General features: G+C 35.3%; 1 protein-coding gene across 1 annotated transcript in view; it reads left to right on the plus strand.

The window, feature by feature from the left end:
• ZYG11B (zyg-11 family member B, cell cycle regulator) overlaps nucleotides 1-13,785 on the plus strand; it is a 48,252-nt gene that overhangs the window by 25,397 nt on the left and 9,070 nt on the right. Inside the window, exons 4-10 of the mRNA XM_016210841.2 lie at nucleotides 3,638-3,778; nucleotides 5,718-5,894; nucleotides 7,036-7,100; nucleotides 9,377-9,476; nucleotides 9,702-9,752; nucleotides 12,019-12,180; nucleotides 12,289-12,336. Coding sequence (XP_016066327.1) covers nucleotides 3,638-3,778; nucleotides 5,718-5,894; nucleotides 7,036-7,100; nucleotides 9,377-9,476; nucleotides 9,702-9,752; nucleotides 12,019-12,180; nucleotides 12,289-12,336 — 744 coding nt within the window. The remainder of the gene's footprint in view (nucleotides 1-3,637; nucleotides 3,779-5,717; nucleotides 5,895-7,035; nucleotides 7,101-9,376; nucleotides 9,477-9,701; nucleotides 9,753-12,018; nucleotides 12,181-12,288; nucleotides 12,337-13,785) is intronic.

The following is a 13,785-nucleotide window of genomic DNA, read 5'->3' on the forward strand; positions in this document are numbered from 1 at the left end:
ACCATAGAATTTCCAACTCTGTCATTGCTATTTCCCCACCCAATTTACTCTTTTGTCACCATCCATTTCCTGAACCTCCTACTTCTCTACAACTAAGATTCTTAGGTTTGTGTGCCACCTCATTCGCAGACCCTGGGGTTACCTACTAAGCTATGGTTCCCATGAAAATCACTGGAAATGTGCTAAACCCAATATTAGTTCTCAGTCTTCATCTTATTTGATCTAAAGTGGAATTTGACACAGCTGACCTTGTCCTCCTTCTTGAAATACTTTTTTGCTTTGCATCTAGGATATCACACTTATCTTGTTTTTTGCCCCTACCTTTCTGACTACTCAGTCTCAGTTTCCTTTATTGGTTCCTCCTCATCTCTCAGGCCTCTAAATATTGGAGTATTCCGTGCCTTGGTTCTTAAACCTACATGCTAATGACTCCCAAATTTAATCTCCAGCCTAGGCTTCTTTCTTGAACTAAGGGATTCCTATGTTCAACTGCAGTAATAAACATCTAGTAAAGGTACATATAAATTTTTTAAGCAGAGGAGTTGATCCATTCCAAAAAAACATTTACCAAGTACTTTTCCCCCCCTTTAAATATATTTTTATTGATTTCAGAGAGAGGAAGGGAGAGGGAGAGAGAGAGATAGAAACATCGATGATGAGAAAGTTGTCATTGGTCAGCTGCCTCTTGCACGCCCCCTACTGGGGATGGAGCCTGCAACCCAGGCATGTACCCTGACCGGGAGTTGAACCGTGATCTCCTAGGTCGTAGGTCGATGCTCAACTGCTAAGCCATGCCCAGCTGGGCTACCAAGTACTTTTTAAAGATGTCTGAGTTAGTGCCCCTGCTCTTGAGGAATTCTAATCTAGTGGAGAGGGGACAGACAGATTTAAAAATAGCTTTAATCCAATGTGAGATGCTATAATAAAGTTATATAGAGAGTGCTATGAGAAAACTTTTCCTTAGAATATAAATTTTAGTTTTAATCCATATATTAGACATATATTTTTTAAATTTTTATTTATTGATTTGAGAGAGAGGGAGAGAGAAACATTGATTTGTTGTTCCACTTACTTATGCATTCATTGATTGCTTCTTATATGTGCCCTGACCGGGGATTGAACCTACAGCCTTGGCATATTGAGACAATGTTTTAACCAATGGAGTTACCCAGCCAGGGCTCCATATATTAAACATTAACAAGGCTTAATTTAGTGGTTAAGGACATTTTCTCTGTTTTAAATTGTTTGCAGAAACTAGTACATACAGACACTTGTTTTTTTGATCTAGCATGTGAAATTGATTGAACTGAAGATATTACAGTTTGAGGAGCCAGATTGCTTGATTTGAGGATTTACCACTGGCTAGATAAGTGTTATTCAATAAAACATACAGGCAATGAAGTTGGTTTCAAGTATTTAACACTTCCAGAAGCAAAAGTTCTATAATTTTATTTTCAAAAGTAACTTGAGGCTATGTTTCTTATACGATATTATAAACCTGTTTGGAATCAACCAAATGTGGGTAAATGAAGTCTGACTGAAATCATTGTTAAGTAATTTCCCTCTTACAATCTTTTTTGTTTCACATAATATTTCTGTGTCTTTCCAAATCTAAGAGAACCTAAGAAAAGGTTTTTGGGTGATTAAAAAGAAGTGAACACTTGGGAAATTTTTATTATTCAATTACTGTTTATATATGTAAATACATAGTCATGACCAATGTATATGCATATATATTACACATAAATAGTTTAAAAAGCATTTTGTAAAGAAATAACATTGTTATTTCTACAATCTTACAAATGCTTAGTATGTACCCTTGTGTCACTTGGCACACATTGGTACTATAATCTAGTTCATATTAGACCTTGTAGCATATCATATCAATGGTTGAAATGTCAGTCATGATGCAGCCCTTCATTTCCTCAAAGCTGCATATTCCTGCCTAAATACTATATGTTCACATAAAACCTAGTTTCTGAGTAATATATTTTTTAAGTATTTATTTTTGTCACCCTGTATAATGCTACTGCCAAAAAACCTGTCTTCCAACTTAATGAGATTATATCTCTCTGAATGATTTTTTTACACATTTTACAATCTTATTATAAATAAGACAGATACAAAGACTGTAAATAACAAATGTATAGCTTAGTGAGTGAAAATAAGGTGAACACACTTGAGAGCATCACTCTGATTAACTAATAGAACTTTGTCAACTACCCTGAAGCTCTTCCATGTCCAATCCTGATTACAACTCCCTCCTTTCCCACACAAGTATCCTCTATCCTAACTTTATAATAATCATGTCCTTGCTTTTCTTTATAGTTTTATGACCCAGCTGTTTTTCTCTAGGCACTTAGTTAATCTTGTCCATTTTTCAAGATTTTGTCTTTTGAGTATCTTCTAATTTACAGATTCCCTCTCCATTCCTTTCTTTTCCTTATGACTTGTCTATTAAAGAATCCAGCTTTCTTGACTTGTAGTTTCCCTCAATCTGGATTTTTCTCGACTGTTAACTTTTGGTGCATATTTCCCAGTGTTTGAATTTTCTGCAGATTAGTAGTGTGGCTGGATTTGGAGACTTAATCACACTCATGTTTGATACTATTGCAGGACCCGTAAGGTGTTGTGTGCTTTCATTAAGGAAGTACATAATGCCTGGTTGTTATCTTTGTGATGTTAACAGTTACTGAAACTTAATACCTAGTTTCATTAATTCATTGGAGATCATGGTGCTATTCTAATAATTTCTTTTTCACTTATTAGTTGGATTATGTTTATAAAGAGCTACTTCTTGTTATATACATTTGGTTACCCAATGGTACATGAACCATAGATTAAGTTAAGTGTATTAACCTTTATAAATGGGAAATTCTGAGATGGACTTAATTTTGAACAGAACCTCTTGATGCTGAATGGGAGCTTGATAAATCTGGGGGAATTAATTAAGGCACATATGTGATGAATACTTACTGAGTGCTTATTGTGAGGCACACATAATGTTAGCTGTTGGGATACAGCGGTGAACGGGTCAGTCTGATGTGTGTGGCGGGGGGATTATGATGATGGCCATGAAGGACATGTTTCAGAGGGACCTGACTTAGATTGGTGGGCAAGAGGAGGCCTCTCTAAGGAATTCTCATTTAACTTGAATTAAGAATGTTGAGTAGAAATTAGTCAAAGAAAGAGAGGAAGGTTTCAGTCAGAGGGTATTATATATAATGGCCTTTTGCTGGGAAAAAGCTTGGCTTATTGTAAGATCAGGAAAAAAGCCAATGTGGCTATAACATTGTATGTTAGGGGGAGAGGATTACCTTAAGAGGCAGGTAAAAGCCTAATCCCAAGGCAAGACCTTATAAGTGGTATTAAATAGCTTGAGATTTATTTTAGGTGCAGTGTCGATCATTTTACCCATAGGCTTATAGTAGGGTCTGTGCCTATCTAATATATATCTTTAGTATATGATGTGCACTTCCATAGGATGACTATTTTGGGTGGGTTGGAAAGTTGTTCTGATTTGTTTTAAGCCTTACGTAAGCTATCCTGGATGCCATCTATACAAATGATGTTTGGATAGAGAAAGTGAGAGGGTTGAGAAGAATCCTAAAAGCTAATTTTCTGGCTATGTTCAAAGGTGTCTGGAGAAGCTAACGAGACTCAGATTGCAGAAGCATTGAAGCGGTACAGTGAACGGGCATTCTTTGTCCGGGAAGCTCTATTTCACCTTTTTAGCCTGACTCATGTGATGGAAAAAACAAAGCCAGAAATTTTAAAGGTAAGAATAAGAAACTGGGTATGAAAATTTTGAAATTATCTGCCTGGATAGATGATGGGTTTATAAAGAAAACTGGTGAAAATTTGCATTTAGCCTTTGACTTTTTTTTTTTGTAATAGGTTTGATGATGTATGATTTCAGTTATTAGCAGTAAATGAGAGGAAGATATAGTTGCATAATGTTTTTGAAGTTATATAGTAGACTCATTAAGCAATATAAATATCCAGCGATATTTAACTACCTAAAACCAGGGACCAGTGTGATATTTTTTCACCAGTTATAGTAGAAAATGGAAGTATATGACTGGAATCAGGACACTGCAATACACATTAGCCCTGTATTGCTTCCATATAGGCTATTTTTAGAAATACAATATTGGAATTCCGTAAGGCACTTTTCCATGCCATTTATAAACCTCCTGTGCTTTCATAACTAACCCATGTTATTTTAACCCAGACAGCTTTTAAAGGGCAAGAAAGGAAGATTCTTAATTTTGTTGATTGCTTAGGGTAGTGTTTGTCTGACTGTGGTCTTTGTCCACCAGAAATCTGGAATATTGCTTATTTTAAAAAGGACATTTGTGAACCCCAACCCAAGAAATTTAGATTCAATAGGGCTAGACTAGATATAGGAATCTGCAGGGGGAGGGGGGAGAGAGGCAGGAGGCAGGAAGAGATTAACCAAAGAATTTATATGCATATATTTATAACCCACAGACACAAACAATAGTGCTGTGAGGGCCTGGTGGGTAGGGATGGGAGGGAAAGGGGAGGAGGGAAGGGGATCAGTGAGGGGAAATAAGGGGACATCTGTAATATTTTCAACAATAAAGATAAATTTTTTAAAAAGATAATCCTTTTACACATTCACTTTTGAAACCAGTGAGTATAGGACTATATTACATTTTGTACCTCATTTTATAGGCTCAACAATCCCAATTGATAAGTTGTATCTTCTGTTTTATAGATTGTGTAACTGAGGGTCTGTGAGGTTAAATAACAGTAAGTTAGTGGCATAACCAGAAATGACTTAACCTTCAGGTATCTTAAATTTGAGGATGGGGTGCCTGGATAGTAACCAGTACATTTCAGTCCCTAGGATGTTATCCCCAACACCTGTCACCCACTCCATACATACCAGAGGACATTGGCACTTGGCATATGCTTTTTTTTTCTTTTTTCTTTTTTGAGCAATAAGGACTAGACCTCTAGTCCTGATCTGAAATATTTACTCATTCACTCATTCAGAGAATGATACAGAGAGAAATAAAATAATATAGGCAATTATTTTAAGGAATTTTGTTACAAAGGGGAGTAAAGAAAAAAAGTGGTAGATGGCTAAGGAAATGGGTTTGTTTGTTTTTAAGATGGGAGGCAAAATATCTTCTGAAAAAGAACAGATGGCTCTTAAACCAGAAGAGGAAGTTACATGGAAGAAAAAGATACCCCAGAAGAGAAAAACTATGGCCTGGGAGTAAAGTCAGCATAAAATAAATGCTAGTAAAACTAAACGTAGGACAGAAAAAAAGAACATGAAGTTTAGTCTCCTGCTGTATCACCCTGAACGTCCCCAATCTCACCTGAAAGTGAAGTTTGCCTCTGTTTTACTCTATTCAAGTCAGTAAGAATTTATTTAGTGTTAAGAAACTGGGTATATAACACAAACTGAACTAGACCTTGGAAATACAAAGATATATTACCTGAATAGAAAAGATTCATTAGCCTTACAGAAAAATTTCTGGACATGAACAGCTTGGTGCCTATTTCCACCAGCTTCCCAAGAACTACTAGTGAGCAACTGCTATGTCCTAGGCTCTTTGCACATGAGGATAAAAAAGATAAGACATCTTAGAAATTATTATAGATTAACAAAATAATGTTGCTATGTAAAGAGGGCTTGGATTTATAAGGTGGATTAAGAGAACTAATTTTTTTTCCAGCTTGTGGTCACCGGGATGAGAAACCACCCTATGAATTTGCCAGTGCAACTTGCTGCAAGTGCGTGTGTATTTAACTTAACCAAGCAGGATCTTGCTGCAGGAATGCCTGTCCGACTCTTGGCTGATGTGACCCATTTGCTGCTGAAAGCTATGGAACATTTTCCTAATCACCAGCAGGTAAGTATATGGGAATCTGCACTCAAATAGTCCTTTTAGTGTTTCCTATTCATCTCCTACCTCCATATAGTTCAATTTAGTAGACCAAGGCTGGAAATTCAAATGCCTTTGGAAGCTGTAAAGTAATAAATTTGTGGTATGACTGAGTGTAGGACAACAGAGAAGTAGAAAACTAAAGTGTGCATTCCCTGCCTAAACAGTATTTAAATCCAAATGTTCAGGGAAATAGTGCAAGCCATATAAAACTCATCTTCAACCTAGATTTTGAGTCTGTGATAATTTCAACAAACAGGCATAGAGCATCTGTTCTGGGCCAGATACTATCAAGTACTGGGATACGGAAATGAATAGGACATGGATTTTCTATTTCTAGCAGGATGGTAGACTATAGCCTAGCCAGATGAAAACTCAAAATACTGCTTTAATTGTGTGTGTGTGTATATGTATATATACATATATATATACAATTCTCACCTGAAGATATGTTTTTATTGATTTTAGAGAGAGAGAAAGGGAGAAAGATAGGGAGAAACATTGATGGAAGAGAGAAACATCAGTCAGTTGCCTCCCACACATGCCCTGACCGGGACTTGAACCTACAACTTTTTGGTGTATGGGACAATGCTCCAGCCAAGTGAGCCACCCAGCCAGGCCTTAAATTATATTTTTAGTGTAAAATTTAGAAGGGAGTTGGCAAGTTAGTAAAAAATACTCAAGAGGCCCAACACCAAGTAAAAATGGCAACCCAGATTGGTGAATGGATCATTAAAGCCAGCTTTCCTCAAACTAGATGATCTTTAGGCTTTGTTTTTCATGGCCCCTGGAAGCCAGGTGGATAGAAGACAAAACAGGACCCACCCAAAGTCTACCAGAGCAGAAGGAAATTAGCTGGAATTATCCTATTTATTATGCTATTTCTCATCTAATGGAAAAGAAAAAAATGTGCTGTTAAACTTATATGGGTCTAGTGGAAGTCATTCTTTCAACAGTACGTGGCCAGAATAAAGGTTATAAGAAATAAGTGGTGTTTCATCAGTCTTCCTCCTTTTTTTTTTTTTTTTTAATGTAGAGGCTACTCCTGTTTAAAAAATAACAAAGCAATATTTTATTCAGGATTTTTTTTCTCCCTTTGGTTCTTTAGTTACAGAAGAATTGCCTTCTTTCACTTTGCAGTGACCGGATCCTTCAAGATGTTCCATTTAACAGGCAAGTGATAGTCTTAGAACTTAAAATGGGACAAAACAGAATTTTAGAAATCTGTCTTGGGTCATTTCTTACTAGTTAGGATATCCTTGGTGTACGATTAATCAAGTGACTGGGATTATATGTTGCCTTCTAGAATGCTAAATCTACTTTCTCTAGTTTAGAGTCTTGATATTCATGATAGCAGATTGGCCCCTGTTTTAGAGCGCTTTGCTTAAGAATTTATATTGATTATAGTTTTTTAAAATATCTGCACAATAATGTGGGCTAAAGAAACTGAGGCATATAGAGATTCAGTGTCTTGCCCATGGTTTTGACTGGTAATTGCCACGCTAGAAGTCTTCTAGTTTTAGGTCCAGTGTTCTTTTTTCTGTATCATGCCTCTTATTATTAGTTATTTGATATTGAATTATAGAGGAAACTTTTAAGCAGAGGTTAAAGGAAGGCTGGATTCCAGTACGTAATAAAAGGCTATTTTGTTTTCTAAGATGTTATGATTTAGGAGCTAAAAAGGTGATTTTTGTTTTCATTTTACTATTTTGAAATATTTTTAATGATGATATTTAGAAAAAGAAATTTATACTTTATTATTTAATGAAAAGTATATTTCTCAAGCAGCAATTTAACTGTGATTTACTTTTCTTTTTTTTAATATGTCTTTATTGATTTCAGAGAGAGGAAGGAAGAGGGAGAGAGAGAGAGAAACATCAATGACGAGAGAGTCGTCATTGATCAGCTGCCTCCTGCACACCCCTGACTGGGGATGGAGCCTGCAATCCGGACATGTGCCCTGACCGGGAAGCAAACCTTGATCTCCTGGATCATAGGTCAATGCTCAACTGCTGAGCCATGCCTGGCTGGGCTACTTTTATTTTCTTAATTGTACACTCTTATCTGACATGACTGAGGAATATATGTGTATGTGTGTATATATATATACACACACACACACTATATATATACACACATACACACACACGTAATGTAGTTTACTAATTTTATTTTCTTTCAGTGCATTCTACTAGAATTGTGCTTCTTTGTGGTCAGAGACTTTGATTGATTCATCTCTTTGTCTCTAGTGCTTAAGTGGATGTTTGATGGAAGGTGAATAAATGAGTATAATAGAAAACAGAATTTTTCATAGAAGAGAATGACAGAATGAATTGGGCCCCCAAACAAGGAGGGAAAGATTCCATCTGATTGGTCATCATTAAAGATTTCATGTTAGTGATGGCATTTGAGATAATAAAGATAACCAGCATGTATGAAGCATGGTATTGCAAGGCACTATGCTGTGTTTTACATATACTTACTTCGTCCTTACAACAGTCCTGTGAAATCGTTACTCTTGTAATCTTCATTTTACAGATGAGGAAACAGAGGCACAGAGAGGTTTAGTAACTTGCTCAAGGTGATAAGATAGTAAGTAGCAGAATTTAGGTATAAATCCAGACTGACTGAGAGCCTCTACTTTTTATACCATGCTATATTGCTTTGAAGATGAAGCTAGTTGAATTGATAGTTTTATGTTTGGGGAACTATACAAATAAAGGCACAGAGGAAGTCAATAATAACACCAATAGTAAAAAAATAGCCATTATCAAAAGCTTGGTGTGTGCCAAGTTCTGTACTAAGTCTTAAGCTTGATATGTGATACTTTTATTTTATTCACTATTATATCTCTAGCACCAAGAACAATGTCTGGCACAAAGCAGGAGCTCAATAAATGTTTGTGAGTTAATGAATTCCTGTTGTGCTAGGTAGTGTGAGGAACCCAGAAAATACATATTACTACAGTATAGAAATAACTACAGAATAGAAATATGTTACAATTTTAGAAGATGAATGCCCAATAGTTTTGACTCATTTTTTTACAAAGTGTTGTCAGAATTAATAATACCTGGGCAGTGTGGCTCAGTGGTTGAGCATTGACCTATGATCCAGATCAAGGTTTGATTCCTGGTCAGGGTACATGCCTGGGTTGCTGGCTCGACCCTCAGTGGGGGGCATACAGGAGGCAGCCGATCAATGATACTCTCATCATTGATGTTTCTCTCTCTCTCTCTCTCTCTCTCTCTCTCTCCCCCTCTTCCTTCCTCTCTCTGAAATCAATAAAGATATATTTAAGGGGGAAAAAATTAATAATTAGGCACTGTCTGCAGAACACTAAATATATTTATTCTCTGTTAATTAAGAGGAATTATCTTTTTCCATTCAGGACTCCGAAACTGTGCCTGGGACTCCAGGATTAATTCATGAACCCATTTGTGTGTTTTCAGGTTTGAAGCAGCCAAGCTTGTCATGCAGTGGCTCTGCAACCATGAGGATCAAAACATGCAAAGGATGGCAGTTGCTATCATTTCCATCCTGGCTGCCAAGGTACCTGAACTTGTGTTTCCCTTATAGTTATTATTTTCCTAAAATCTGTGAGCCACAAAGGTTAGTAAGCCTCTCTGCCAGCCTGCTTATTCAAGCTGCATTCAATATTGCAGAATTCCAGGTTGATCAGAGATTTTACTCTTACCTTTGAAGTCTGTTACAGTGAACGATACTAAACTCACACTGGTGGGTTCTTGGACATTTACTTTGTCTGCTTGCTTGCAGCTTTCTACAGAACAAACTGCACAGCTTGGTGCTGAGCTCTTCATTGTTAGGGTAAGTGTTACCTCCTGTATGCAGACCACTAGACAGTTTTCATTTTCATTGTTTTCAGGCAGTATTCTGTATCTTCTGATATTTTATATTTAAAAAAATTATTTTTGTTACTTCTAAATGGGTGTATTCATTTCTTTTTATAGAGGCATCTTTACTCCTTAACAGAGATGGAAAGAGCCCTGAATGAGAAGTCAAATGACCTAGGATCTAATTTGTAAATTCATTTTGTGAATTTAGACCAATTACCTGAACTATTGGGGCGTACATAAGCCTTAAGATCTTGTCTAGTTCTAAAATTCTGTGATTTTATTAAATTTATTAAGAAAATGTAAAGACCATTACAGGCATAAGATTATGCTAGATGACTTGGGGAAGAAGATAATTTAAATGGTTTATATACTATTTTGCTTGCTTACACAGCTGAGGAAATAACAGTGAACAGTGAAAAGTTTAAAAGCTTTAAAGAGAATGAATATGAACAGTATCTTAGGAAGAACTGGAGGCTGTAAGTCCACTTTGGGGCTTCCTGTTATAATCCTGGTATGAGGTGTTTGAACACCATAGCAGATGGAAAAGTTAAGTGAGAGACTCACTTTTCTATGACTTACAAATTATGTATGTAATGACAAAGTAAGTCATTCATTTGATAGGTAAGTATACAATACTCATCACCTACCACCTTAAAATGTTAGGGATTCACACTGAATTATATCTCTAATAACTTCCCATGAGAAACTCACAGTATAATAGAGAAAACAGCTATGTAGACGTAGTTGTTACATAATCTAATAAATATAATAATAAAGATATGAATGAAAAAAGTAATATAAAAAGAAGGCTGTAGTGGTAAATGGAAAGAATAGGAATTCTTTAGTTGATACATCTAGGTTTATTCCTAATTCTCTTATTTACTGGTGGTGTGATTTGGGGCAAGTCACATAAATTTTCTTAAGGGTGATAAAAAATACTTTAAACAGTTATTATGAAGATTAAATGAAAAGGAAAAGAGAGTAATTGAAGGAATATATGCTAAGTGTCTAGCACAAAATACAATGTATATTAGATGAGTAGAAAAGGATGTTGATTTTATTTATCTTTACGATTTTCAGGAATGACATTTTAGTTATAAATATGGCTTTTTATTGCTATATATGTGATTCAAAGATTTTAAGGAAATAGTCCTCTTATATGCTTTGGGGGAAAATTAAGCTTAGTTTCAGCAGGAATTAGAAAAAATTATTAGTAGTAATGGTAGTAATAATGATAGCTAGCTTTTTTTAAGCTTCTAATTATTACCTACAACTTACAAATGAGGAAACAAAGAATTGGCAAACAAGGTTACACAGTTAATCAGATGCAGAGAGATGTGTTCATTAATGTTTTCTTGTATCTGTCTTAGTAGAGCTCCCTCTTACCCCAAAAGTGTAATCTAAAAATAGAATTATGGATGCATTATGTAGGTCTTAAAACATTTAACTTTCAGACTTTAAATTCCTTAGGTTAAAGCCATGATAGAGATAATATACAAGTGGAATTTCAAAGATATTATCTTATTTAAATCCAATATAGACTTTTTTTCCTGAACCTGTTTTCTTGTTTTAAAATTTATCTTTATTGTTGAAAGTATTACAGATGTCCCCATTTCCCCCCATTGGCCTCCCTCCTTCCCAAAGTCCAGTATAAACTTTAATTCTCTTACTATTATATTTAGTTTGTCCTTTCTTTTTTTCTTAAGGAAAACTTGAAGTTAGAATTAGACCTTCCATTTCTTACTTTCTCTTACTAAGTTGACTATGATCAAATTTAATACTTCTCAGACTGAATTTCCTCTCCTGAAAAACGGGAATAGCACTACTACAATTTAGGATAAAATTTGCTGTTAAATAAATGTCTGCTTCATTCTCCCTGTCTCCTTTTTTATCCCAAGATCTGAAATGAGTATATGTTGTGACCGATTAGGTGAGATAGTTGGTCCCAAGCTTTAATCACTTTGGTTTTCATTTTATTTAGAGGCGATTAGACTATAGGTACAATGAGAATAACATAGAGAGAAGTATTTATGAAGTTCCTATACTTTTTTCTTGCTGGAGGAACAAGAAAAAAGGAATCTTGTCTGATTCAGGAGGCTGTTTGTTGTACTTATAAAAACCTTTATAGGAACTGTCTTAAGATATGAGACTAAACCTCATGGACTTGTGATTATTCCCACTAATAATTGTAGTAACAATACAATAATGAGAAATTAATTCTATTTTCCTTCTTTCAGCAACTTCTTCAAATAGTGAAGCAGAAAACCAATCAAAATTCGGTGGACACTACTTTGAAATTTACTTTGAGTGCACTTTGGAACCTTACAGATGAATCTCCGACCACTTGCAGACACTTTATTGAAAACCAAGGGTTAGAACTCTTCATGAGGGTTCTAGAGGTTAGAATGGGAATTTAGCCTACAGTTTTGACATTTATTGACTAATTGTTTAAGCATTTCTTATATTTGGTTCTTTAGGTAGTTATAGGTTTCTCTTTCTTTTTACAGTCCTTTCCAACTGAGTCATCCATTCAACAGAAAGTCCTAGGACTTTTGGTAAGATATAAACATTTCTGCTTAATTCAGAGCGGTAATTATTTTCTGTCTGAGGTATTACATTGAAGTTGCTACTCTGTTTACAAATACTTAATGACATTAGAAAATATATACATTATAATAAGTGAAAAATGTATATAAAACTATATGTACATATTAAGACTTTCACTACATTAAAAGGAAAAATATGAATTACATACTTTATATTTTTGGTATTCTATAAACTTCACCATGAGCATGTTTTACTTTTATAATCAGAAAAAAATCTCATTAAAAAATGTCACATGGAAAAAAAAGAAGAAAAAAATGTCACTAACCTAAAGTGTTTTTAGATGCTGTGTTTAGTAACTAATAATTACTGCTTAAAAGACTGCTTAACAATATTTTAAACAAAAAAAAAAAGAAAAAGACTGCCTAACAAATCAGACATTAAGATATAAGTGAAAGTGAGCCCTCTAGGATTTTGAGGCAAAGATAAAGGATCAGATGTTTTAATCACTGCAACAGACAAAGTGCCCATGTGATAAAAGCCTTTTTAGAGCAGACCTCTGTTCTTGAGGAATTACATCATAGGAGGCATAGATTGGTGAGTAAAAACATGTAGATTTGTGTTTGTTTTCCAGATGCTAGGAGGACCTATCTATTCACTATAGCTTTAGTTATATAGAGTAGAAAATGTAAAACAACCTAAATGCCCAGTAATAGGAAATATTAAATAATTTAATTGGTTAGAGCATTGTCCTAATATGCCAAGGTTGCAGGTTTAATCCCCGGTCAGGGCACATACAAGAATCAACCAATGAATGCATAAATAAGTGGAACAACAAATCGATGTTCCTCTCCCTTTCCCTTCCTCTCTAAAAATCAATAAATTAAATTTTAAAAATTGAGAGTTATCCTCAAAAAGAAAGAATGAGGATTAATCTTCAGAGTAGTGAGATGAATTGGAAGCCCCTCAATTGTTTCCCATGTGAACAGAGGTCTTCCTTATGTACTACTAAGGGAAGCCATTACACTCCAAGTCCAGATAAAACACCTACCTTCTGTAGGCCAGCAGGCAAACTTTGGCATTCAGTGGGGGTCTAAGGCAATAACATTTTTAAGACACAAGATTGCTATATTGCTCAAACAAATGGATGTTTTTTGTCTTCATCTTTCTTAAACTCTCCACCATATTCAGAACTGCTAGTCCCTTCACCCTTTTGATATACTTACCCCTCTCTGCTTTTTAGATACCAAACTTTATTGGTTTTCCTCCTCCCTCGCTTGCTGTTGTTTCTTAGCTTAGAATTTAACCAGACCACACAGATGGTATAATTTGAGCCACAGCCTCGCTTGAGAGCAGGCCCCTAGTTATAAATTATAAGGGAAGACTTTTCCTTTTAGGCCAGAGAGTAGATTACAATAGGTTTCTTTTTCATGTGTCTATGTCAGTCTACTCTTTTATTG

Source organism: Miniopterus natalensis, chromosome 9, assembly GCF_054644295.1.
Source record: "Miniopterus natalensis isolate mMinNat1 chromosome 9, mMinNat1.hap1, whole genome shotgun sequence".
Lineage (NCBI taxonomy): Eukaryota > Metazoa > Chordata > Mammalia > Chiroptera > Miniopteridae > Miniopterus > Miniopterus natalensis.